Source organism: Hylobates moloch, unplaced genomic scaffold, assembly GCF_009828535.3.
Source record: "Hylobates moloch isolate HMO894 unplaced genomic scaffold, HMol_V3 SCAFFOLD_6, whole genome shotgun sequence".
In the NCBI taxonomy this organism is placed as follows: domain Eukaryota; kingdom Metazoa; phylum Chordata; class Mammalia; order Primates; family Hylobatidae; genus Hylobates; species Hylobates moloch.
Window position 1 is genome coordinate 147,121,366 of NW_026652281.1, and position 23,860 is coordinate 147,145,225.

The following is a 23,860-nucleotide window of genomic DNA, read 5'->3' on the forward strand; positions in this document are numbered from 1 at the left end:
CCTGGGAGGGGCAGCTAGACGCAGTGAACTGTGTCAGACAGGTGGCTCATGGGAGCTGGCGGCCCTCTGGCCAGCTCTTCTGCTGGAATAGAAACCCAGCATCTCCGCCTGGAGGGCTTCCTTTTGCCACTTTTCTCAGTGCCCAGAGAAAGGGCCGCCCTTGAAGGGGCCATGGTCAAAGTTGGTAAGCCAAAAGTCAGCCCTTCTGCCTCATCTCCCAGCAGCAGTACTATACCAGGTGATCAGGCTGGGGCTGCCCTGTCTTCAAATCTTATTGGTGCCATGTAGTAGCTGAGTATAGTTTCAGATGAGCTGCTTCTCCCCTCTGAGCAAAAGTGTCCTCATTTGTAAAAGGTGTATAATAATGGCATCTACTTCCCAATGTTGCTTGGAGGATTCAAAGGGGAACTGCATATAAATTGCTTAGCTAGTATCTGGCACATAGCACATGTGCAAATAAAGGTGAGTCTCCATCGCTCATGACTATTATTCTGTTCTGCATATTGGCATTCATATCTGTTTTCCTCATGGACTATGAGCTCCTTGAGAGAAGGAGCCAGGTCTGATTCCCTTTTGAATCAATTCATTCAATCACCAAACATCTGTTGAAGCCCTACTGTGTGCCACTTACTGTGCTAGGGGCCCATCATCCATTGCTGCACATAGTATGTAAGTGTTACTTGATGGTTAATGAGTGAAAGGGGAGGATTGCAGAGAAGGCTTACAAAAGATACATTTTCTCGAATACCTACTGTGTGCTAAGGCAGTGCTCCTTAAATTTCCATGGGCCTAATACCCACCTGCAGATCTTAGAATCACATTCTGATTCTTCCGCTGTGGGCTGGGGCTTGCAATTCTTCATTTCTAAAAGCTCCCGGGTGATGCTAATGCTGCTGGTCCACAGGCCACACTCTGAGTAGCAAGATAGACACTCCTTTGCATTATGTCACTTATTGCTTGCAAAACATTATGGGACGAGCTTAGAAATGAGAGTTTATAGAAATTAAATAGCTTGCTTAAGATCACACAGCTGGCTAGTGTTGGAGTCAGTTCAGCATGGCTCATTTTTGTCTATTGAGCTCAGTCACCCTTAAGAGCAGTGGTTCCCAATGTTTGCCACATATTAAGATCACCCAGGGAGCATTAAACATCCCGATGTCGGGAGAGCTGGGTGGCAGATAATTCTAATGTGCAGCAGAGTTTAGGAACCATGGCCTCGGAGTCCAGTTTCATCCAAGGAACAAGAGAGGAAAGGAGAAGAATTTTGACATCTCTCTAATTTCAGGTACCAATTACAGACTTTCAGAATTTGGAGGTCTAGACCTCTTTTGATGTTACAGATGAGGGAACTGAGGCCTATAGAGGTTAAAATATTCACCGAAAATCATTTAACTCATTGATGGCAAAGTTAGGACTAGAACTCAGGCCTCTGGGCTCTCACCTTTGATGTGGTTCCTGTGCTGGAGGAGGAATCCAGGAGCAGAGTATCCCCTGGAAAAAGGCTTCTCCATCCTTCTCCACCAGCTGGGACCTTGGAGACTCAAAGGGGACCTAGGTTTCCCTAGGATGAACCAGGGAAACATCCACTGCCCTCAGAAGAGCAGGAAGTTTTCCTCTGCAATGTTCCGCCAATCTTGAAATGGCAGTGTGCGACAGAACATACTTTGAAGTTGTTAGGCCTTTAAAATTCCAAGATGAAATATATAATCCCATTATGGTAGGAGCATAATTGGTGGCTTGATTTAGTGCAATAAGGATTTATTGTTTTAATCATAACATAATGTACATTGGTTGGTTGCTTCATAACAAAGATATAATGGGCTGCAAATGTGTACAGTAAGATTTTTTTTGGGCACGGAGGTCGAGGAAATGGCATGACTCAGAGTTTAAGAGCCCCAAATCTTAGCTGTGCCTGTGTAGCTTTACCATATAACCCATTGATAACTTAGCCCTATGATTTGCTGGTATGCTTAAGTGTAACCATTCATTGAGCACTTATTCTGTGAGCAGAATGGCATTATCCACTTAGGAAATGTAATCACATTCAATCTATATAAGATCCCCAGGAAGTCAGCATTACTTACAGAGGCCTGCACAGCAATAATTGGAGGAGCTGGGATGCAAATTCACCTGTGGGTGAATTCAAATCACCACACTCGGCATAGGACCTGGCTCCATACCCTTATTTTACAGGTGAGGACAAGACAGGAAAAGCAATCCTGGCACACAGGGACAGCAAGTGGCAGGACAGAGCTGAGACTATGGTCTCCTTACTCTGGGACAAGTGTTGTTTCCTACTACCTCCATGGAAAATGAGGCTGGAAAGAATGGCCAGGACTCCATGAGCTGTTCCCCTTCCTACTCAGGCTCCAGCCATCATGCAATGAGTAGGTTACTTTCCATACGTACCAGACTTTGGCCTAATGTTTTTGAGGTACCTATTCAATTAAAGAGAGCCCTTCACCAATCCATGCCCCATCAAATTACACTTAAATTAACACATGCTACGTAGATAACAACTTTCCCAATCTGTGTCCCATTGATTCTTCCATCTGAGATCATATTATATATCCATTCATTGAGCAATTAATGGTGAAGTACCTCCTATGTGCCAGGCACTGTGCCAGGTGCTAGGGATAAAGAGATAAGGAGAAAGTAGGACACTGAGCTAGTCTCTGCCTTCCTGGTCCTGAGGTGGACAGAGATAGATAAAGTGATTTCCTGAAAATTGCCATTAGTGCCATGAAAGTGATATGCACAGGGACATGAGAGCTCAGAGGAGGGCTCTGACCCCAGCTAGGGGTGGAGAGAATCCCAGAAGCCTTTTCAGATGAAGTGATTTCAAATACGGGACCTGAAGTTCAGTAGAGGTGACTATGTCAATTGTTTAAAAGGTAGGTAGATATACGTGTTGGCTCAGATGCTGAACAATGCTTCTGGTAAAGGCAACAGCATGTGGTCAGGCTGTCAGAGGTGATCAGAATATGATCTGGATGTGCAGGTTGGAGGGGAATTAGTATAAGTTCTGTGTGGCCGGATGATAAAGTTTAAAGGGAAGAGTAGGAAGAGTGGAAGAAATGAGGCTGAAAAGGGAAGAGGGACCAGGTCATGCAGGGAACTGAACACCATGCTAAGAGGTTTGGATTTTGACTCTATGAATAAGTGGAATCTATTTTAGTAGGATTGAGTTAGTCTCATTTCCATTATGGAGAGATCACACTCTGACTGCAACAGGGAGAATTGATTAGAGGGGCCAGAGTGGGAAGCAGGGGGTGCGTTTAGGAGGCTACTGCAATAATCCAGGTACTGATGATGGTAGCATCAATCAGTGCAGTAAGAGTGTACGGAGAGAAATGAACAAACTCAAGACAAATTTCTTTTCTTTTCTTTTTTTTCAAGACAAATTTCTAAATCCCCAGGGCTTGTGATTTATTGAATGTGGGAGGAGCGAGAGAAAGGGTGGAACAAAGGACTACGGCTGGATTACTGTCCTGGCCAAAGTGACTGGTTCTGAGAAGGAGCACAGGGGGAGGAGGAAGAAAGGTCTGAGAGGGGAAGGATCATGTTGACATGTTAATATGAGCTGCCCATGAGGTGGAAATGTCCAGGAGGAAGTTGGATGCTGGATGCATAAGTCTGAAGCTTCAAGGAGAGAAAACCTTCCTGGAATTCTCTTTACTTATCAGAAAAGATCCCAAAGCTGACAACACTTTGTAATCTCATGAGAAATGGCCAAAAGAATGACAGCTTGACCCCAATCATGGACTGGTTGTTTCAGCTTGTCATATGGCTCAAGGCACTCAGCTAAGCTTCAGTGGCCCTGTGGGCACTGGGATAGCTGAGAAGACCTTTGTCCTTTAAAATCACAGCAAATGAGGCAGTCCTCTTAACCTCTTTGATGGGAGTCCAGTCACTCCCCTCCTTGAGATATTTTTACTGAGTGCTTTCTATGTGTCGGGCATTGAGGATACAGGATTGGGAAGAAGGTTCCTGCCCTTGAGTTTCTCCAGGGCCAGTGGGGACGGACACATGAGCATATGATTAAGATACCACATTATAGGTGGAAGAAACACTGGGGGGTCAATGTTCAGGGGGCCCAAGTGTTCCTCCACTTCGGCATGGTAAATATCGCTATGGAGTTGGTGCAGATACTTGTGAGATGGTTTTCATTTTTCATTTTGATGAATGATTGCAAAGCTCACAACTGCAGAGAGACTGAGACTTCAACTTAAGCTTCGAAATCTTCACATTTTTCGATTTTATCACAATTTTGACTCCCTCTAGTTATTAGGAAGGGCACTCCCTGGGTCAGCTCACTTGATGCCATGTTAATGCTGATGAGCAAAATAAAAGGAAAAAGAATTGAGTGTGGTTAGAACACAAAGATGGACTGCCCTGTTCTACCTGGTACAGGGAGAATAGAGAAGGCTTCCTGGGGGAAGAAATGGCACTTGTGTGGGTCTTTAAAAATGAATTATGCACTTTAGGAGGCCAAGGCAGGAGAATCACTTGAGTCTAGGAGTTTGAGACTACCCTGGATAACATGGTGAAACCACGTCTCTACGAAAAATTTTTAAAAATAGCCTGACATGGTGGCATGTGCCTATGGTCCCAGCTTCTCTGGAGGCTGAGCTGAGAGGATTGCTTGAGCCCAGCAAGTCAAGGTTACAGTGAGCCATGATCATGTCACTGCACTCACCCTGGGAATCAGAGTGAGACTCTATTTCAAAAAAGAAAAAATGGCCAGGGGTGGTGGCTCATGCCTGTAATCCCAGCACTTTGGGAGGCTGAGGCAGGTGGATCACCTGAGGTCAGGAGCTCAAGAACAGCTTGGCCAACATGATGAAACACCGTCTCTACTAAAAATACAAAAATTAGCTGGGTGTGGTGTGGGGCACTTGTAATCCCAGCTACTTGGGAGGCTGAGGCAGGAGATTCACTTGAACTTGGGAGGTGGAAGTTGCAGCGAACCGAGATCACGCCACTGCACTCCAGCCTGGGTGACAGAGTGAGGCTCCATCTCAAAAACCACAGAAAAAAGAAAAAAATAAATTGGACTTCATTTGTGTCAGAGAGAGCATCCATGGCTTTTGCAAATGCCAAGTAGTGAAGAGAAGTTGAGAGTAGGTGGTATGTAGGAAAGTGGGGAGAATTTAGAGTGGACAGCTTTGCATGCCATTCTGCGGAAGCATTTCCTAGAGGGGAATGGCGGAGGCTGTAGGGAAGCGATCACACATGCAGTGCCCGCAGGGTCCAGGCAGATAACAACAGTGAGAGAACTAGGTGGGGTGATCAACTATCCTGGTTACCTAGGACCGAGGGGTTTCCCAGGAAAAGTCTCCCAGCAGACCAAGATGAGCTGATCACCCTAGAATGAGGCCAGGCCTTGCCTGCCTAGAAAGGGCCCGTTCTCTTCTGGGGGCAGCTCCTTGGAAATATAGACTGGGATTGCTGGATCTTCCAAATGTCCAAGAGAAACTGAATATCCAAAATTTAATGTAAGTTCTTCTGGTTTTTAATTGTTGACAAGAAATTCAAATGTTTTAAAAACATGATGCCGGTCAAACCAACCATTTCTGTGGGCTTTGTGAGGCCTACAGGCTGCCCTTTTGAGGATCTCTGGCTACAGTGATGTAAGTGAAGCCTCCCATGTCCACCCTGTTTCTGCCCTGAGGTCCCTTAAAGGCGTGTTCAGATGATTTTCATTATGCAGAGTGACTTCAGTGATCAATCGTTTGGTTTTTAATTTGATGTTCTTAACCAGATTTGGATGCCGTGCACAGAATGTAATGGATCAAAGTGGCAATGAATAGTGGTAATAGGGACATGCATTCCATCTTTTTTTTTGAAAGATAAAATAATTGCTCAGTGGCTTGTTCTGCCCCAAACCTGGAAACCTCTTTGGTCAGAAAAATAAAGAAGAATATATTTCTCAAATATCAGCCTTAAGGTTCATTTATCCTGGGCATCTGGACAGCCCCCTGGCTGAAATAAGGCTGGGAAAGAACAATCACTTTGTTTGTAGGAAACTTGGAAGGTCAGGGGACTGCTGTTTCAAGGTGGTGGAGGGTGATAGAGTCAACTCAACAGTGTGATCATGTGACTGGGTTGTAATGTGACTATGGGGAAACCACCCAACCTCTCTGGTCCATGGTTTCCCCATCTGTGCTGCAGGGAGGCTGGCTTGCAGGATAGTTCCCAAGAAGCATCCTCCCCATCAACTCTCTAACTCTAAGCTTTAACTTTGATTAGACTTTTGCTGGGATTTCTCTGGCCCTGCCAAGGTGAAAGAGTCAGGGGAGATTTTAAAGAAAAAATCAGTCCAGACAACTGTGACATCTTTTTTCTTTTCTAGGTGGAATTAGTAGATATGGGGCTTTAATAAGTTGATCTGATATCTGGGCTCCACCAGGCCAGCTCTCTGAATGGCATTTTTCATTGTGTCAGTTGATTTTTCTTTAATTGAGTGTGGATCAGAATATAGGTATGGGAGCTGGGTGCAGGAAGAAACCTTCAAAGGCAGGGGTTTTGCAGTCAGGGAGCCATCCTCTCCAAGACAGGGGAGGGTGGGGCAGGTGGGGGAGGACCTGCTTTCATGCCAAGCTACAGTGTCACCTTTATTAATGATGACGGGGAGAGGGAGTCAGCAGGCAGCTAATGCGGACTGCAGAAGACGGTAATTGGGAGGTGTTGCTACCATTCCAAAGGACAGGGAAGTGGGACAAATGGGAATTTAAGGGGCGAGAGGTGAACAGAGGGAAAGAAAGGCAAAACAAAAACAAAAAAAAAATCAAGTATGACATCATCTGGAAAATTGCAAACCAATGAATCAATGAAGTATCATTCCCAGGGCAGGGAGAAATCTGCCAGAGAAGGAGCCAGCCTGCCAGGGAGCTGGGGCCTGACAGGAAGCACAAGCTGGGTTGGCTATGCAGTGCCCTAGCCAGGGGTCAGCCACAGCTGGCGCGTGAGCCCTAGGAATGGACTTCCACTTTCTTCTGCCCCTTTCCTCCTAGAGCCTTTTTTTTTTCCACAAAAGACATCAGAAGGAATGCTCTATCCAAAAGGGCTTTACAGGAGCTCATTAATGTGAACCCTTGGAGTCAGCTTTTCAAACAGTTATCTCTGAGTTCAGCTTCATAGGATTTTTCTCATCATGGGGATCAGCTTCATAAAAGCCAGAGTGTGATGATTCTGCCAGTTTTTGCTGTTAACAGATGAAATAGTACTCCCTTTATAGAAATGAAGAGCAAGGACTTTGGGTAGCTTTCTTTAGTTCTCAAGGCCTCATCAGCAGAGCTGGCCTGAAGGCAACACAGTAGGCAGGTGCCTGCATGGCATCCTATTACCTACAGATTGAGGATCAAAGCCCTTAGCCAGGCATTCAAGGCCCTTCCATAGTCTTTCCCTCCAAATATCTCTCGTAGTCACCCATGAACTTCTGCTGTACCCAGGCACCTTGCTCATTTCCACCTCTGCCACTTTCCTCATCCTGTTCCAACATATAAATATGAAGCAGCAATTTCTCAGTATATATACTACCACTCCCTGCCCTTGCCCTTGGCAGACATCACTAATCGATTGCCACACTCTTTCCTGCTGAGCTAGGACTTGGCCTTAGAATTATTTCCAACACAACTCCCCAGAGAGTCACTACCAATCAATTAAATTAATCAAATTATAAAATAAAATATATTTTCTATTATTGATCTAAGATGTTCTTTCCCATTCTTAGCTCAATCTCTATCAGTCTTTTAGTTTCTCAAATCTTACATGCTCTATGAAATTTTCCCTGAGTATTTCTACCCTCATAGATTGTTCCTGCTTATTAAAAGCCTAGTGCAAACCTTACCTATAGCATGCATTTTGCACTTATCATTTAGTATCATAATGTATCTTCCTCTTTATGGATCAGAGCTTCTCAACATCAGTGCTAGTGACATTTGGGGCTGGATTATTTTCTTTGTTGGGGCTATCCTATGTATTGTAGGATATTTTAGCAGCATCCTTAGCTTTTACCCAATAGATGTCAGTAGCAACCTCTCCATCACTTTTGACAATGAAAAGTATTTCAAGGCATTATTAAATGCCCTTTGAGGGCCAAAATTGCCCCAGTTGAGAGCCACTGTGAGATAGATAGATAGATAGATAGATAGATAGATAGATAGATAGATAGATAGATGATAGGTGGATAAAATCTCCCCTGTTAGTCTGAGACCTTCAGTGTGTGGACCATGATCATACCTGACATAGCTCATTACACACAATAAGTGCTAAATAAATATTTGATAACTGATTGATTAATTGGGAATGAGGACTGAGGGATTGTCTAGGAAGTGGGAAAAATGTTCTCCAATGTGGACTAAGAATTACACCTTCAGTGTGTCCTTGCTGCAGTTAAGCACTGCGGGATTGAGCAATGCAGAGTTTGCAAAGGTGCCAACTCCAAGAAACCACCCCCCTCCCCAATAAGCTGTTAGCAGATCCTAGTACCTGAATGTGCTTTGACTAGCAGATCTCTTGCAGCAGAAACAACTAGAAGTGGGAGGAAGTGCTAAAAGAGGCATGGATGATATGTTTGGCTTGAAGTTTAATACACGATGTGAGAGACCTTCACTCCTCAAGAAGGAAAACGAGGTAAACTGAAGAAATCCTTTTATCCACAAAGTAATCTTCCCTCCTGGAAGCTCTCTGGCTTGGTCACCTGATGTTCTGTGAACATATTTATCTGCCTGCCCCCTCCACTCCCTTAAACAATAGAGTCTTTGTAAAGGGAGAAAAATGGAAGAAACTATAAATCCTTACCCGCAATGCAGCTGCCCCCATTTCCACAGGGGTGTTTAAATCATCCTCTACGCATGAACCAAAAGCAAACTCTACACATCTCTGGCGGATCACAGACTGTTCCTCGTGAACCAGGAATGGAACTGAGGCTGAGCATTGCAAGAAGTCTTTCTGAATACCTATGTGTGCCAGGCTCTTTAAGGGACCCTCTGCATGTGTCTTCTACCTTCATTGTCACTACAGTCCTGCAGAGCCAGCATGGTTATCCCCATTTACAAAGAGAGAACTGAGGGTCCAAGAGGTAAAACAATTTGTCCAGAGTTCCAGAGCATGTCAAGGAGAGCTGGCATTGATCCCAGGACTTAGAATGTGTCCAGTGCCTGCTGGAAAAGCTACATCTATGAGAAACTAGATATATTTCCTAGTATGCGGTGTTGGTACCTCATACAGAACCCTTCTTAGCCTTCAAATCCCAAGTAATGCAGAAAACAGGAGGGATGTCCTCAGCCGTAGAGAATAGTCATTAAGAGGGCTGCTTATGTCTGTGTAACTGTGTAACTTTACCAATTGGTCTATCTGTGTATATCATCTAGCTAGCTTTATCCATATGTCCATACATCCATCTATTCATTCATTCATTCATTCATTCATTCATTCATTCATCTGTTAATTTATCCATCTGTCCATCCATCCATCATCCATTCCTCCACTTCTATATAGGCACAAGAGATGTCAATGATGTTTCCTAATATTCAAGGTTAATTCAGCAGAGGGAGAGGTGGTGAGGTGACCGATCACACACTTTTCCTTTCTTCATTTTCTTTTGAGGTATAGCTTAATTTTAATTATAATAAGATCATATCATGTTTGCAAAAATGATAGTCTCCTTTTTTTCTAAATTAAATGAAAGCATTCTGAAGTCAAGCTGATCTAGGCAACCTATATCCCCTCTCTGTTCCTTGGTTTTCTCATCTATAAAGTACAAACGGTATTACCAACATCTACTGAAAGTTTGGAGGATTACATAAGATAAAGCATACATAGTGAGTGCTTGACCCATAGTAAGTACTCTATAACTGTTGGCTATTACGATCATCAGTGTACTTTTTAACAGCATCTAACACGTAAACATATGACTAATACTAACTTCTCTTTCTTCTGGTTTTTTCTTCCCTTATTATGACCCTATGAAAAGTCCTTTCAGATGGGAAATAGAGGCTTAGCACAGTATCTAACATGTATTTAGCCCTTGAAATGATGATTATTGTTACTGCTGTTTAGCCCACAATACCTCTTGTCTGAGACTTCACATCCTTTTCGGGACACCTTTACCCATAGAAGGTTGACCTTGGTGTCATTTTACCCTGGATGCACATGTTTGCAGGAAAGAGTGGGAGCTGCTTAGAATCCTTATCCAGAGCTCCACACCCTAGCAATGCTCCTGGTTTTGATTTTTCTCAGGGAGGTGTGAACTGAGGAATATACCATATTTTCCTGCACAGCCCTTCCTGAGATGTTCAATGTGAGGCACATAAGCCTGTCATTGTTGTATACATGGAGAATAAATCCTTGTTTCTGAACCTGTTCTTTTTGCAATCATATTTGTGACCCCCCTCCCCCACACACACACACATATTTCCATGGAGAGAGTTAGAAACAGGATAATTATGTTCTGTTCCATTAAAAACTGGGTTATCCTGAATGATAACCCCTCTCTTGGCAAGCAGGCTTCTCAGGTAGGACCCCAGACTTGAATGGCTTTAACCAGAGACTGGGAGCCTCCAAAAGTAGGCTTCTGTTCATTCAACTCTGTATGACAGGGAGATGAGCCCGTTGGACTCGAAGACAAATGGATTCAATGTAAAACTAAAGTCCATGCCCACACCTGCTGAAGGAGGGCCAGATTCTGCTAAAAAATAATCATTTAGCAAGAAATGCTTGCTGAAGAGTGACAACCACCAGGAATGAGGAAGAATCAACATCTAAAACATAATTTGTGCTTTTCACAGACTCCTGATCCTGGGAACAACTCCAGTCTAATGCCTTGGAGATGGGCTGGTGTGGAAAGACATGTAAAATGCTTCTCTAAAGAGGAGAGCTTTTCAGCACACAACAGCCAGAGAAAGCTTCTCAAAGTCCAAATCAATGGCTTCTCTTTGTGCTTACAAGAAAATCCCAATTCTTGCACTGATCCCATGGGCCTCCAAGGGCCCATGGGATCAGACTGCTGCCTGTCTCTCTGACCTCATCATATATGGAGCCTTCCCTCAGTCATACCTTTCCACCACACTGAACTTCTTTCAGCTCCTCCGACACTCCAAGCACATCCCACTTCAGGGCCTTTGCATCTACTGTTCTGCCAGAGTTTTGCATGACCCATTTTCATCATTCAGGTTTCTACTCAAATGTCAACTCTTAAAGAGGCCACTATGATACATCCTATTGAAAATAGGGCAGATATTCCATCTCCATGCTATTGCTTTGTAATATTTCATTAGTAGCACATATCACTATGTAAAATGATCTTACATATATATTTCCTTGTTTAAAGTGTGTTCCCTCTGTTCCTGGCTCTTCCCAACTGGGATGTGAGCTTCTTAAGAACAAAGCCTTTGGTAATTTTCTCAGCTGTATCCCCAGCATCTAAAACCATGCCTGGCACATAGTAGGTGCTCAAGAAATATTTGTTGAATTAAGGAATGTGTGAAAGAATTATCTCACTCTGGCTTGCTAGAATATAATTTAAGATGGGATGTGTTCAGAGGTAGAACAAAACGTCTTTCATTTCTGGCCTCTCCTAAGGCAAAGGTAGTCAACACAGGACCCTAACTTCTCAGAGTTTATGGAGGGGGTCGTCCCTATAACATTCTTTCAGAGATGGGAAATTCTATAATAAATGCAACCTCCCATCTAACAAATATTTATTGAACCCATGCAATATGCAAGTTCAACTCTAGCTTCTGACAAAGAACAATGAATAAATAGACACAAATCTCTGCCCATGAGAGTGCTGACATGGAAGACATGGCGGGTTTTTAAGAGAACACAGGGCTTAGAGTCAGAAAGGCCTAAATTTTAGGTCCTATGTCACCATATACTAAAAGTCTGCATAAGCAAGCTACCTGACCTCCAGGCATCTCACTTTCCTCCTGTATAAAATGGGCATAAAGCTGACCTCATGAGATTATTGAGAGGATTCAGTAACTGCTGTGCCTCTGGCACCTAGCAGTTGGTGGTCGCTATTGAGATGATGAATGTAGGGCCCTGGGCAACAGGAATGAATGAATGGAATTTTCTTTCCTTCCACTTCCCCTTGTGATTAAACATCTCATCATATACTTTAGAAGTTTTCAAGTGATCTCAAAAAGAAAAAAAAGAAAATTTAAAGTGATTTCACACCACAGAGCCATAAGCACAGGCTCCAACCAGGATCAGAAAGTGTTAGTTTCAAATGAAGAGTGTGTAATGAATTCAGGCTCCTCTTCGAGCCTGGATTCAAAGCAGTCTGCACTTCTGGCCCCTCGTCTGTGCTTGAGAGCTGATCTGTCATTAATGCCCACAGCGTCAGGCAGGGGTGCACATGGCTGACTCTGCTGGAGTTGCCATGTTGTACAGATGGAACATGTCAGGGCACACCCACCATATGCAACATCCAAGTGGCATCTTTCTGTTTTCCTGTGATGTTATGCCTTTGACATGTAGCAGGCCACATGAACCTTGTGGATCAAGAAGCTTCTTAGGAAAGGAGGTGATTCAGTTTATTCTATTGCACAGCAGGATGCCCTGGGTAACCAAAGAATGTCACTGCGCGCAAAGACAGACACCTTCTTAAAGCCAAACAACTGGGGAACTAAGTTTTTGATGAAGACAGTTATTTTTCAGGCTTCTGAACAATTTGGACACTGTTGTCACTTTTCCTACCTGCCAGCAACTGTTTCTGAATCAAAGAACTCTCCCAGCATGCTTTGTTCCAAGAGGCACACACTGGACTTACTGAATAGTGGCATGTTGTTAACCAAAAGCATGTTCAGCGGCAGAGGCTCTTAGCTGTTCATCCCAAGCTGTGATTAGGAGCGCTTGATGTGTCCATAGATAGTCACGGGTAGGCGGAGTCATCATTTCCTCTGTCCAGGTCAGGAATTTCAATGAGCTAATCTGCATAGCTTCTCTGGACTTGAGTCAGCAACAAGACAATACTAATAATAGCTGCTATTATCGAGGGCTTTCCGTATTCTAAGCCCTTTACAGAAATTTATTGAACCCTCACCAAAACCGTGTGAAGTAAGGAATATTTTTGTCTCCTTTTACAGATGAGGCAACTGAGGCACAAGACCCTGCTCGAGGTCACAAAACTAGTAAGAGATACAGCTGAGACTTGAACTCAGGCTTTCTGGCTCCTAAGCCCCCATTCTCATGCTTGCCTCCTGGCAGAACCAGGTGTAAGCCCTTTAGAGTACTGCCTTATCTGTCCTGCTCATTGCTCCACGCTTCGCACCTAGCACAGAGCCCAGAACGCAAGGACAGACAGCACACCTTAGTTTTCCCAAAGGGTGCTCCCAATTACAATTCTGAACTGCCTGATAAAGCTCTAAAATGAATGGGTTTTAGAGTCCCTGTTTTTCCTGACACCAAAGCCTCCCACTTCCAGTCCTGGACCCACCACACAGACAGCACCAATTTCATCCAAGAATAAAATCTGTTACATAACCAGATGGCAGACATGGGGGTGAATAGAGAAGCAACCTGTGAGTGCATTCGGCCACTCCTAGTCTCCAAAGGACAGCTCCTAGAAAGAACTTTTCATCTCTCTCTGAGCCTCCCTCGGCAAACTTTCCCTTCATCTCCTCTCACTGGTGCTTTCTATATTTTATTTTATTTTGGTCGTGCGCATTATTTGAAGTTACTATAGCAACGTTTCACCAGCTGGTATCACATAGTAATGTTGGCATTTAGGTAGCAAGCTTCCGAAGTTGGCTGTTTCTCTCCCTCTGCGATCTCATCACTCCTACTAATCTTAGGTGAGTGGGGGATGCATGGGCAGGCAGCACCCATGCCCTTTGCCTCTATTTTGTTTGTTTCCCAAGGCAGGGCAAACTGGTAGCCTTTCCCTCAGTTCACTTGGCACTGCAGGGGTCCTGGCTGTGTGTGTGTGTTTGTGTGTGTGTGTGTGTGTAGGTGTGTTTGCATTAGAGGTTGTTAAATAGTTATGTTTAAGTTGAATGTTGTACGCTAAAATTATTGGCATTATCAATATGATGATGATGATGATGATGAATTTTTTAATGCAAAAGAGTGGAATGATTTGGGGCGTGCTAATCTCCTGATCACAATCACCTAGTATCCCAGCTAATTAATTTGATCACACAATATTGGGTTTCTCTTTTTCTCTCTCACCATCACACGGTGAAGAGACCCTCACTCTTTTCCTTTGGAGCTTCCAAGTGTGCAAGACCTCCCTACGTCCCGATGGGCTGAATTAATTAAGAGGATTGATTGTCTTCGATCACTGAAGAGGGTTCTGTACAGCAAATAAGCCCTGCCACTCAAGGTGTTAAGTAGCCCCTCATCAGCCAAGTGCCTGCAATGATTGCACTTATTTTTACACGTTTGACCTAGTTTCAAACCGTGTCTCTTCATGCTGTGATTCATTAGCCACATTTTAAACCATCCCAATCGGAGCGAGGTGACACTGCCTGGTTTGTGCCAGAGTCTCGGATACAATTTCTTGCTGGAATTTAATATGCAAGTCTCCCTGGAATTCTGTTTTAAGAAGCGATTTCCCATCCTGGCATGCTGCTTGGATATGGATGAGTGGCTGCCTCATTCCTAGGTAGTAAATATGTCTATTACAGAATTTCTGCCAGGGATGAAAAGAGGGGGATTCTTGCTAGCCTGGAGACTATAAGGGATCCCTCCACCCCTCTGTCCCCCATGCAATATTCAGGCTTTTCCAGGTTTCTGACAGGGCTGGGAGTTCAAGCTCCTACGCTGTAAAGTTTGAACAACGTCAGTGTTAGGGCTGTCTAAGTTGCTAGGGCAAATGCAGTCTGATCAACATTCCCCCACCCCTATTCCTATGTCCCCTAAAAATTTAAGACATGGTGGATATGGAAGTAAGGTCTCAAACTTGTACAGAGGGGCAGGACACAAATGCCATTTTTGAGGAAACTACTGAAAAAGAGACACACATCAGAGAAGCAAAATGTTATTCCATGATTCTATCGCTGTATGACAAAAGAGGTGGTTTTTAAAATCCAAATGACAGAAAGGAGACTTTTCTGAATATGAAGCTGCTGCTCATTTCTCACTCCATTTCAGGTTATCAATCATTCATCTGGATGTGATTTCCCACAGATCTGATACCAAAGGGGGCTAGACACCATAGCAGAAAAAAAAGATGCTTCTAGTCAGTAGTAAAACGCTGTCATTTTTCATTAACAGCCAAATGCAGGTAACTTGTCCAAACTTCAGTCACATTGCACTACAAATCGTACTGAAAGGCACGCAACCGGGTTTTTCTATGTGGTAGTGAGAACTAAGAAATTAACAAGCTGGTAAAAGTAATTTTGATTGATCAGTGAACTACAACACACCGACCAACTCCTAATGAAAAGATAATGGTTTTTTTTCATAAAACAGCCACTCTGTCTAGATGGGGACTAGAATCCCCCTCCCTTTTTATCTTTTAAAATGAAGAATGGAAGTTTCTCTAAACAAGGCTTAAGACAATCCATGCTTTTCAAGGCAATTCCAGGCAACTTGAGATCCAAGGTTTGTTTTTCTTTGCTTTTTTTCCCCCCCTTCAAATTCAAATCAAGCCATTGGAAATAACAAGCATTCCATATCCATGCATTTGGGGCAGCCTGCAGTTCTGACAATGGTGGATTTTCCACTACATACCACCACACACACACACACACACACACGCTCCCAGTCTCACTGTTCATTTAAGCCAAAGCTTTAAAAGTAAACTATTGTCCAGGAAACGATTGCATTTTCCCTTAGAGGATCATCGATCATAAAAAATAAAACCTACCCACATCTCTTACCTTGAAGCAGTGGAATTACCTGCAGAGGATGGTCCCCCTTCCTTGCACAATGAGCCAGGCTTTCACCAGCAGCAAAATTACTCCAAAAGAAGGAATAATAAGTCCTTTATATTGTAATTTTCACTGTTTATATGCAAGAAGTGTAGTGGGTCTGCTCACGTAGGAATAAATAAAAAGCCGAACAAACTGCTCGGCAGCTACCATGCGAAAAGAAAAGACCTCTAGTGGCCACAGGCTGAATTCTTTAAGGAAGGGAGAGGAGAGATAGAGGGAGCAGAGGAAACACACGCTCCTGTGTGTGTATAGACACACATACACACACACATGCAGGCACACACACATGCACATACACTCCTACACCCCTTAAATGCTAAGGTTTCTCCTTTCTTGCATTTGGCCTGGCTGGAGGTAGAAATGAGAATAATGGTTATTTCTTGATTTAAGTGGGAGCTGGTTAAATTAGCAGTGACGGCGGTGTTCTGTCTAGTTTGAAAGGGATAATTTCACGCACTCACTACCACCCCCTGGGGGCCTGAGCAGGAAAAAGAATTTGACTCTGGCTCTTCAAGGAGGTGCCACCCAGTGTAGAGGGTATAGGTTCCCATCAATAAAGCATCATCAGCCATTGTCCCTGAGAGTCCCAGCTTTGTGATCTCCACTGGATTTGCATGTTTTCCGGTCATTTATGGTGTGCGGGTGTGGTGGTCACTTGGCAGGGAGAGCCAGCTTCCTGGGCTTCTAACCTTCGTAGTCATGACAGGCCCCTTGCTTAGAAGGGCTCCATGGCTGTTTCAAAATTCTGAATAATTTTAAACAAGGGCTTTGCATTTTTACTTTGTTCTGGGACCCACTAATTACATAGCTGTTCCTGCTGACAAGGAAGCATGCTATCCCTAACTTCCCAATTGAAAAGAACCTAGAAACAAATGAAAATCCATATCATGGGAGCTATTTTTGGGAGAGTAAAAGCTTAAGAAGCAGTTTTCCAAAAGGCTTCCTGTTTCTCTACCACTGGAACGAAATTGTAAAGCTAGGAGGAAATATATACACATGTATATATACATACAGGCATACTTCATTTTATTATGCTTCACAGATACCTGTTTTTTACAAATTGAAGGTTTGTGGCAACCCTGCATTGAGCAAGTCTCTTGGCACCATTTTTCCAACAGCCTGTGCTCACTTCATATCTCTGCATCACAGTTCAGAAATCCAAGCAATATTTCAGATTTTTTTCATTATTATTATGCCTGTTATGGTGATCTGTGATCGGTGACCTTTGGTGTTACTATTATAATTGTTTTAGGGCACCATAAATAAACTTCACTATGGCAAACTTCAGTGTTGTCTTTTTTTAAGAAATTGCCACAGCCACTCCAGTCTTCAGCAACCACCACCCTGATCAGTCAGCAGCCAGCAGCATCAAGCCCAGACCCTCGCCCAGCAAAATGATTCCTATTTACTGAAGGCTCAGATAATCATTAGAGTTTTTTTAGCAATATTTTTAAATTAAGGTTTATGTTCTCAAAGTAAAATTTATTTTTTTAAAACATAATGCTATTACATACTTAATAGACTACAATATAGTGTTAACATAACTTTTATATGCACTGAGAAGCCAAAACGTTCATGTGACTGGCTTGATTGTGATATTCACTTTATTGTGGTGGTCTGGAACCAAACCCGTAATATCTTCAAGGTATGCCTGTATATATTTCATATTTGTTATTTTATTAACAAAAGAGGAACTTTTTTATATAAAAAAGGCAGCAGTTTATGGTAAAAATGCTTTTTTTTTTTTTTTTTTTGGTTCAAACACAATACTTCCAGCCAGGCCATCTTCCACAAGCCCGTGATTGGCTGGACCACAGTGGAACTTCATTTGGCCAAGATGGCAGCCCCAATGGAAACTTGCAAGACACAGTTAAGAATGACTTCTCACCCCTGGTGGATTCGTGGCTAGTGCTTTGTTTAGCAGTTTCCAGAATAGATCTCCCTGAATGTTGCTTGCAGACACAGAAAACTCACCCTGATATGGACTGATAAAATCTGGGAAAGAGGAAGCAGAAAAGGCTATGCTGATATCTTCTGGGACATGAAAGGGTGTGGTTCCTCCTCTGCTCTGAGGGTCTCCTCTCTGTGTCCCTGCCTTGATTTCCCTCTTGTTTGAATCTTTCTGGTAATTAGTTGGCTTTGCCAATTGAGGGTCTTACTCTTTTTCTCTCATGGATTAATCTTGCTTTCCCAACTAGATCATGAACTCACAAAGAGCAAGGGACATCTCTTCTCATTTCTTTCATCCCTCTCAGCCTTTACCAAGTGGCAGGCCCCAGGAGATGCTGGGTTGCCACTGGCTTATTCCTGGTGATCCAACTACAGATTCCTCTGCAGAGAACTTTAGTGCATTTCAAGATGCTAAAGGAGCCACCTGATTCTTTCGATACTCCTCTAGAGGTAGATTCAGATGAATTATTGTCCCATTTGACAGATGAGACGATTGGGACTTACACATGTAAAATTATTTGTCATAAAATGAAACTGTCTCCATGATTTTGAAATAGGCTGGATTTCCTGACACAAGTACAGTGCTCTTTCCCCGATGTGCGAACAGCAGGAGAGGTAATGGATCAGGTGTTATGTTTATGTTTGGCACTCCTATTACAGTCCCAGGCACATAATAGTACTCAGTAAATACGTTTTGATGAATGAGCCATAAGGAGACATTTTCTCACAGGGAAGTTTTCCATGGTCCTCTCTCAACTATTTATGGTATTTTTCTTCATTTCTTGCAGAGTCACTTTGTGGCGTGTATGACAGCCATCTTAAACCAGATGGGTGACCAGCACTACTCCTTCTACATTGAGACCTTCCAGACCAGCTCTGAACTTGTGGTGAGTCTATAGGATGCTGGGGGTGAGGAGGAACTCTTCCGTCTCTGGAACATGCCTTCTGTCCCTGTCAGAGAGACCTGCATGTCTATGACATAATATACATATGACATAACCAATATTTGTTGATGAATCACAGACATTTTGGGGTTTAAGATCATGACTGTTAGAGTCATACAGTCTTAGGTTTTCATCTAGGATTTGTCACTTGCTAGCTGTGTGACCATGGGCAGGTGAATCTCTTTTATGCCTCAGTTTCCCCATTTGTAAAGTGGGGATAATATCATTTATGTCATAGGGCTAAGAAAGGGTTGCACGAGAACACAATAGCTCTCACGTAGTTAGTGCTCACTGAAATCTAGCTCTTGTTAAGATCACAAATGCCTAGAGGAAGTCGGTCTCTGGACCCCCTTCTTCTAGCCTCTCAGGATGCATTTGCTGCAAGACCATCTGCCCGTGGCCTGTGGCTTCTACCTCTGCAGCTGATGTCTTCATTAACATAGAGCCCAGCCCAGGCTGTTCCTGCCGCAAGGGTTGAGCAGAGCACCCTTTGCCCTCAGAGTGGCCTCCTTTCTCTCTGTCTTGTTGCTACCAGGTTCAGGAGCCCCACTGCTTCAGGTCATTCTCAACTCTCCCTGGAGAGACCAGGGGCACCAAAATTGGATCAACCTCAGAGAGAGGCCCATAAAAAAAAAGGAATCATTAGAAAACCAATGCCCTACCCCTTCATCCATTCAGTAGTGAGATGTTCTGTCCCTTGGAGTAAGATTAGCAAGAAATGGAACCTTTCCCTCAACCTCCAATTTCCCTATATCTTATGACATGGAAATAGAAAAACTGGACTCCTAATTTTTGATCCTCTATGGAAATAAAGGTTTCTGGGGGAAGAAGGTAAGAAATGGAATTCTTAATGATTGAATATATACATTTTCTTACATAACCCTCACAAAAGTATGACATGGGAATTAGGAGTCACATTTCACAAGTCTACAATCTGCTTGCTCAAGGTCCCATAGCTAGTATGTGGTGGAGGTAAGGTCTGGACATTGACTGTAACCCTTATACCACACTATCTCTTCTCGTTAAGAAGCCACTCTTCCCATCTATGAGCCAGGAGCCTTCTTCATTTCCATAGGAAGGGGATGTGCCTGTGATGATATCCACACTTCCCCAGGTGACATCAAGTATGAACAATATGATAATACTCACCATCATCATCAACATGTAATGAGAATTTGTAAGATACCAGGCTCTGTACTAAGCATCTGATTGGCAGTATGCACTTAATCCTCACAGTCAGCCTTTGAAGTAGATATTATTCCCATTCTGCTGATGTGGAAACTAGGACTTGAAGTATTGAGGTAGTTTTCCCTAGCAACAAAGATTGCTGGAAAGGAACAAATGTCATTTCCAGAATTTTGCAACTTAGCTTAAAGCAGTGATTTTCAAATTATGTTCCTCCTGTCCTCACTATGCTTTACCATAAACATGCACACACACGCACGTGCACACACACACATGCACACACACACACAATTTCACCAGAGCTGTCCTACCTTTATATATTTTATATATTGGGCTCCAGGTAAGACTTTCTTTGAACAAAGAATTCTGCTGTTAAAATAATTTGAAAACCACCAACTTAAGGAAACAACTCTGAACGGATTTCCTCTAGATTTTAAATTTTGCCTAAAGCACCCTGGTGGTATGACTTCACTACCTCCAGCTCAAAAGGGGCTCAGCGCCAGTGGTTCTGGTCTTAGCTATCCAGATTTGTCTTTATTTAGTTTTTATTTTTTGAAACGGACTCTCACTCTGTACCAGGCTGGAGTGCAGTGGCGCGATCTTGGCTCACTGCAACCTCCGCCTCCCGGGTTCAAGTTATTCTCCTGCCACAGCCTCCCCAGTAGCTGGGATTACAGTGTGTGCTACCACGCCCAGCTAATTTTTGTATTTTTAGTAGAGACCATGTTGGCCAGGATGGTCTCAATCTCTTGACCTCATGATCCACCCTTCTCGGCCTCCCAAAGTGCTGGGATTACAGGCGTGAGCCACCGCGCCTGGCCTCTGGATTTTTCTTTAATTTGTGTTTTCCGAAGATGGAGAAAAAGCATGGCTCACTGCAAAATCTAGTGAAGGGTGCTGAAGTCCGCTTTGAACCTCTTCAAAGGAGAGGAAGAGTTCCCGTCATTGTGTCCCATCTAATCTGCTCGTGTGTGTGTGTGTGTGTGTGTGTGTGTGTGTGTGTGTGTGTGTGTGAGACATATGAATTAGCTGTATTTACAGCACTGCTAATTAGATGTTCATTTTAATAAGAGTTTATTTGCTCAATGACCTGAGATGCTTTCATACAGTGAGATTATTTCCTTCTCAAATACATATTTGGGAAAATGATTATAAAATTGCCACATCAATGAGTACATTTACTTCTTTATTCCCAAAGATGGAACTAATAGTGCTTTATTTTGAGAGCATTTTCACATCCCATGTTCATGTTCCACTGACATTTGGGAAACAGCATTCCAGCATTCAATCTTTAAGCTTCCATTTAATTTAGTTAATGAAAGGCTGTGTCCCTTCCCTTTTCCTCTCTCCAAAATATAATAACAAAAAAATTTAAACAGCCAACAAGCTTTGAGTTCCTGTAAAACAGGATGACATGTGGGCTGTGCTTCATTGTTTCAGGACTTCTTGATGGAGACCTTCATCATGTTCAAGGACCTCATTGGAAAGAACGTGTACCCTGGAGACTGGATGGCCATGAGCATGGTTCAAAACAGGTGAGCTGCTACCCGCTTCCATAAAGCTACCTTACCCAGCCCTCACTTCAAAGATCACTTATTTCGAGTTAAAGTGAGGGACAATTTCTCCTTGCTGAAAAGAAATTAAAGTGTTAAGCCATCCTTTCTTTCTATCTTTAAACCCAGGGAAGGACTCCTCACCAATCTGGAAGCTACTCAAAAAATCGTCCCCAACTTCTCCATTTTTCAAATCCCAGTTAGAATATCATACTTCATCTCTGAAGCCTTTCCTAAACTCTTGGGACAGGAGATCTTAGAAAAGCATTTTAAAAATATATTATTTTAATTTTAAAAAAATAATAAAATATATTCTGTGGCATGGTAAAATAAGTTTAGGAAGCATTAAATTAAACAGCTTTGAACAGATTTCCATGCTGCAGGACTTCTTCGAGCTTTTAACATGCTAATGTGCTAATGTGATTTTTTTCTAAGAGGAGGATTTAGGGTACAGCATTCCATTTGCCCATCCATTTGCACATAGGATGTGCATTTGGTGTGTCTATGTGTGTATCTATAATACCCGTTAACATGTCCTAGACTATCAGTGTAACCCAAGTATAGCTTAGATGTCCTACGGCCCAACACAACAAGAGATAAAAGTAATTCTAAACAATTTCAGTCTTTGCTGCTACATTTCTTATTTCACCAAAGTAAAATCCAAATTATAACATTCATTAATCTTTTCTAATATTCCCTTGGGTTTATTTCTAATATTCCTTGGATTTCCCCAAGCCTCTCTCAGAACCCAATTCACAAATCCTGCCCATCAATTCCTTTAAAACAGCATCTTCTTGGTTCTTCTCTTTTCTTTCTCCCTGCCTTCCTTTGGCTTCTTTTATTTGCTTTAGATTCTTTCATGGAAAGCCCTTCATCTTATACTGGTGTCTAGTTTTATCTCCTTCTACCTATTGTCCTTGTTTTATATAAAAAAAACAAGCATTGTCTGGCAAAAATAGAAATATCTCTAGAGGGCAGAATAAGGGGAGAAGTTGAAAAGACAAAATCAGAATTCTCTGAAGTGGAAAGGAAAGAGGAAACACTAACTCAAACTTGCCCAAGCGAAAAGAGAATGTATTGGCACAGATAACTGAAAGAGCCTTGAGGTGTGGCTTCAGGCATGGATGTATCCAGGTGCTCAAATAGCAATGTAGGGAATCTGCATGTGTGTCTCTCTCTCTGCTTCTTCTATTTACTTTATTCTCAGGCAGATGCTGTCTTCATAGTGGGGAAAATGGGCTGTAGAAGTTGCAGGTATATTCCTTGTTGTATTTTCAACCACAATAGAATGAAAAGGCTTCTTTTCCTATAGGTACAGAAAAGATCCTGAGGCCAGTCTTCAAAGGTCTGGCCTGAGCTACGTGCCCATCCATAGACCTCTGCGGCCAGCCGAATGAAATGTGCTATTAAGTCAGGCTTGGATTTCATGGCCCGCCTTTGGAACTGGGGGTGGGTGGTGTGGTCAGTTCTACCAAAACCACAAAGTCAGGGAATAAGGAAAGAAGCAGAGAGAGTAGTTCCTCAAAGGGAAATCTAGAAGTTGTTACCAGAAAGAGGACTAAATAATGGGCAGGTGAATGCACAGATGTCCAGCCTTGATCCAGGGTCCTGGGGTTGGAGCCCTGGCCAGGCAACTTCCCCTTCTGAGCTGTCCACACGGTCCTTCTGGAAGAAACATGTGCTGGGTCCCATGGGAGTGCTTTGAAGGAATATTTCCTCCTGAAATCCCAGCTTGATTCAAACTTTAGTCATTTTTGGGAGAGGCCCCCAGAAACGATACAGTAATCCTTATTTCTTTATACCTAGAAAATTAGAATGTAATTTCCTAAGGGACCTAATAAATTGGAAATCTCTCCTCAATAGAAATAATAGATTTGTATCTCTTAAGGGTCAGCCAAGTACTTATGTTTTGTAAATTAAAGAAAAAAGTTAGACTCCAGAATACAGCCTGAGCTTCAGACTCTCTAATTCTGCCACTTTCTCTTTCTTGGGAAGTCATTTAACTTCTTGGAGTGTTAGTTTCCTAGTCTGTAAAATGGGGATAATGGTAGTTTCTATTTCATGAAAATTGCTTTGTGTGTATGAGGATAGAATGAGTTACTCCTTAGCACAGTGCCAGGATCAAGGAAAATAATAGCATTGCCATCACTAGGTGATGACAACGAACTTAGCCTTAGACTAAAGAAGCATGCGTTAATGTCAACCAGAAAAGATTACTTTTTTCTCTTTGCAGGCACATAGCTTAGTTCGAAGATTTCCTTCATCTTCTGGCGAAAATGATGTCTTATGTTTATAGAACACATGAAATGTTCTATTTTTGCATTTTGTCTATTATAATAGC

General features: G+C 42.8%; 1 protein-coding gene across 2 annotated transcripts in view; it reads left to right on the plus strand.

The window, feature by feature from the left end:
• The window catches only part of DOCK2 (dedicator of cytokinesis 2), a 448,549-nt gene that overhangs the window by 332,111 nt on the left and 92,578 nt on the right, over positions 1-23,860 (plus strand). For both annotated transcript variants that reach the window (XM_032158599.2, XM_032158600.2), the window contains exons 28-29: positions 18,626-18,724; positions 21,407-21,501. In XM_032158599.2, coding sequence (XP_032014490.1) covers positions 18,626-18,724; positions 21,407-21,501 — 194 coding nt within the window. The remainder of the gene's footprint in view (positions 1-18,625; positions 18,725-21,406; positions 21,502-23,860) is intronic.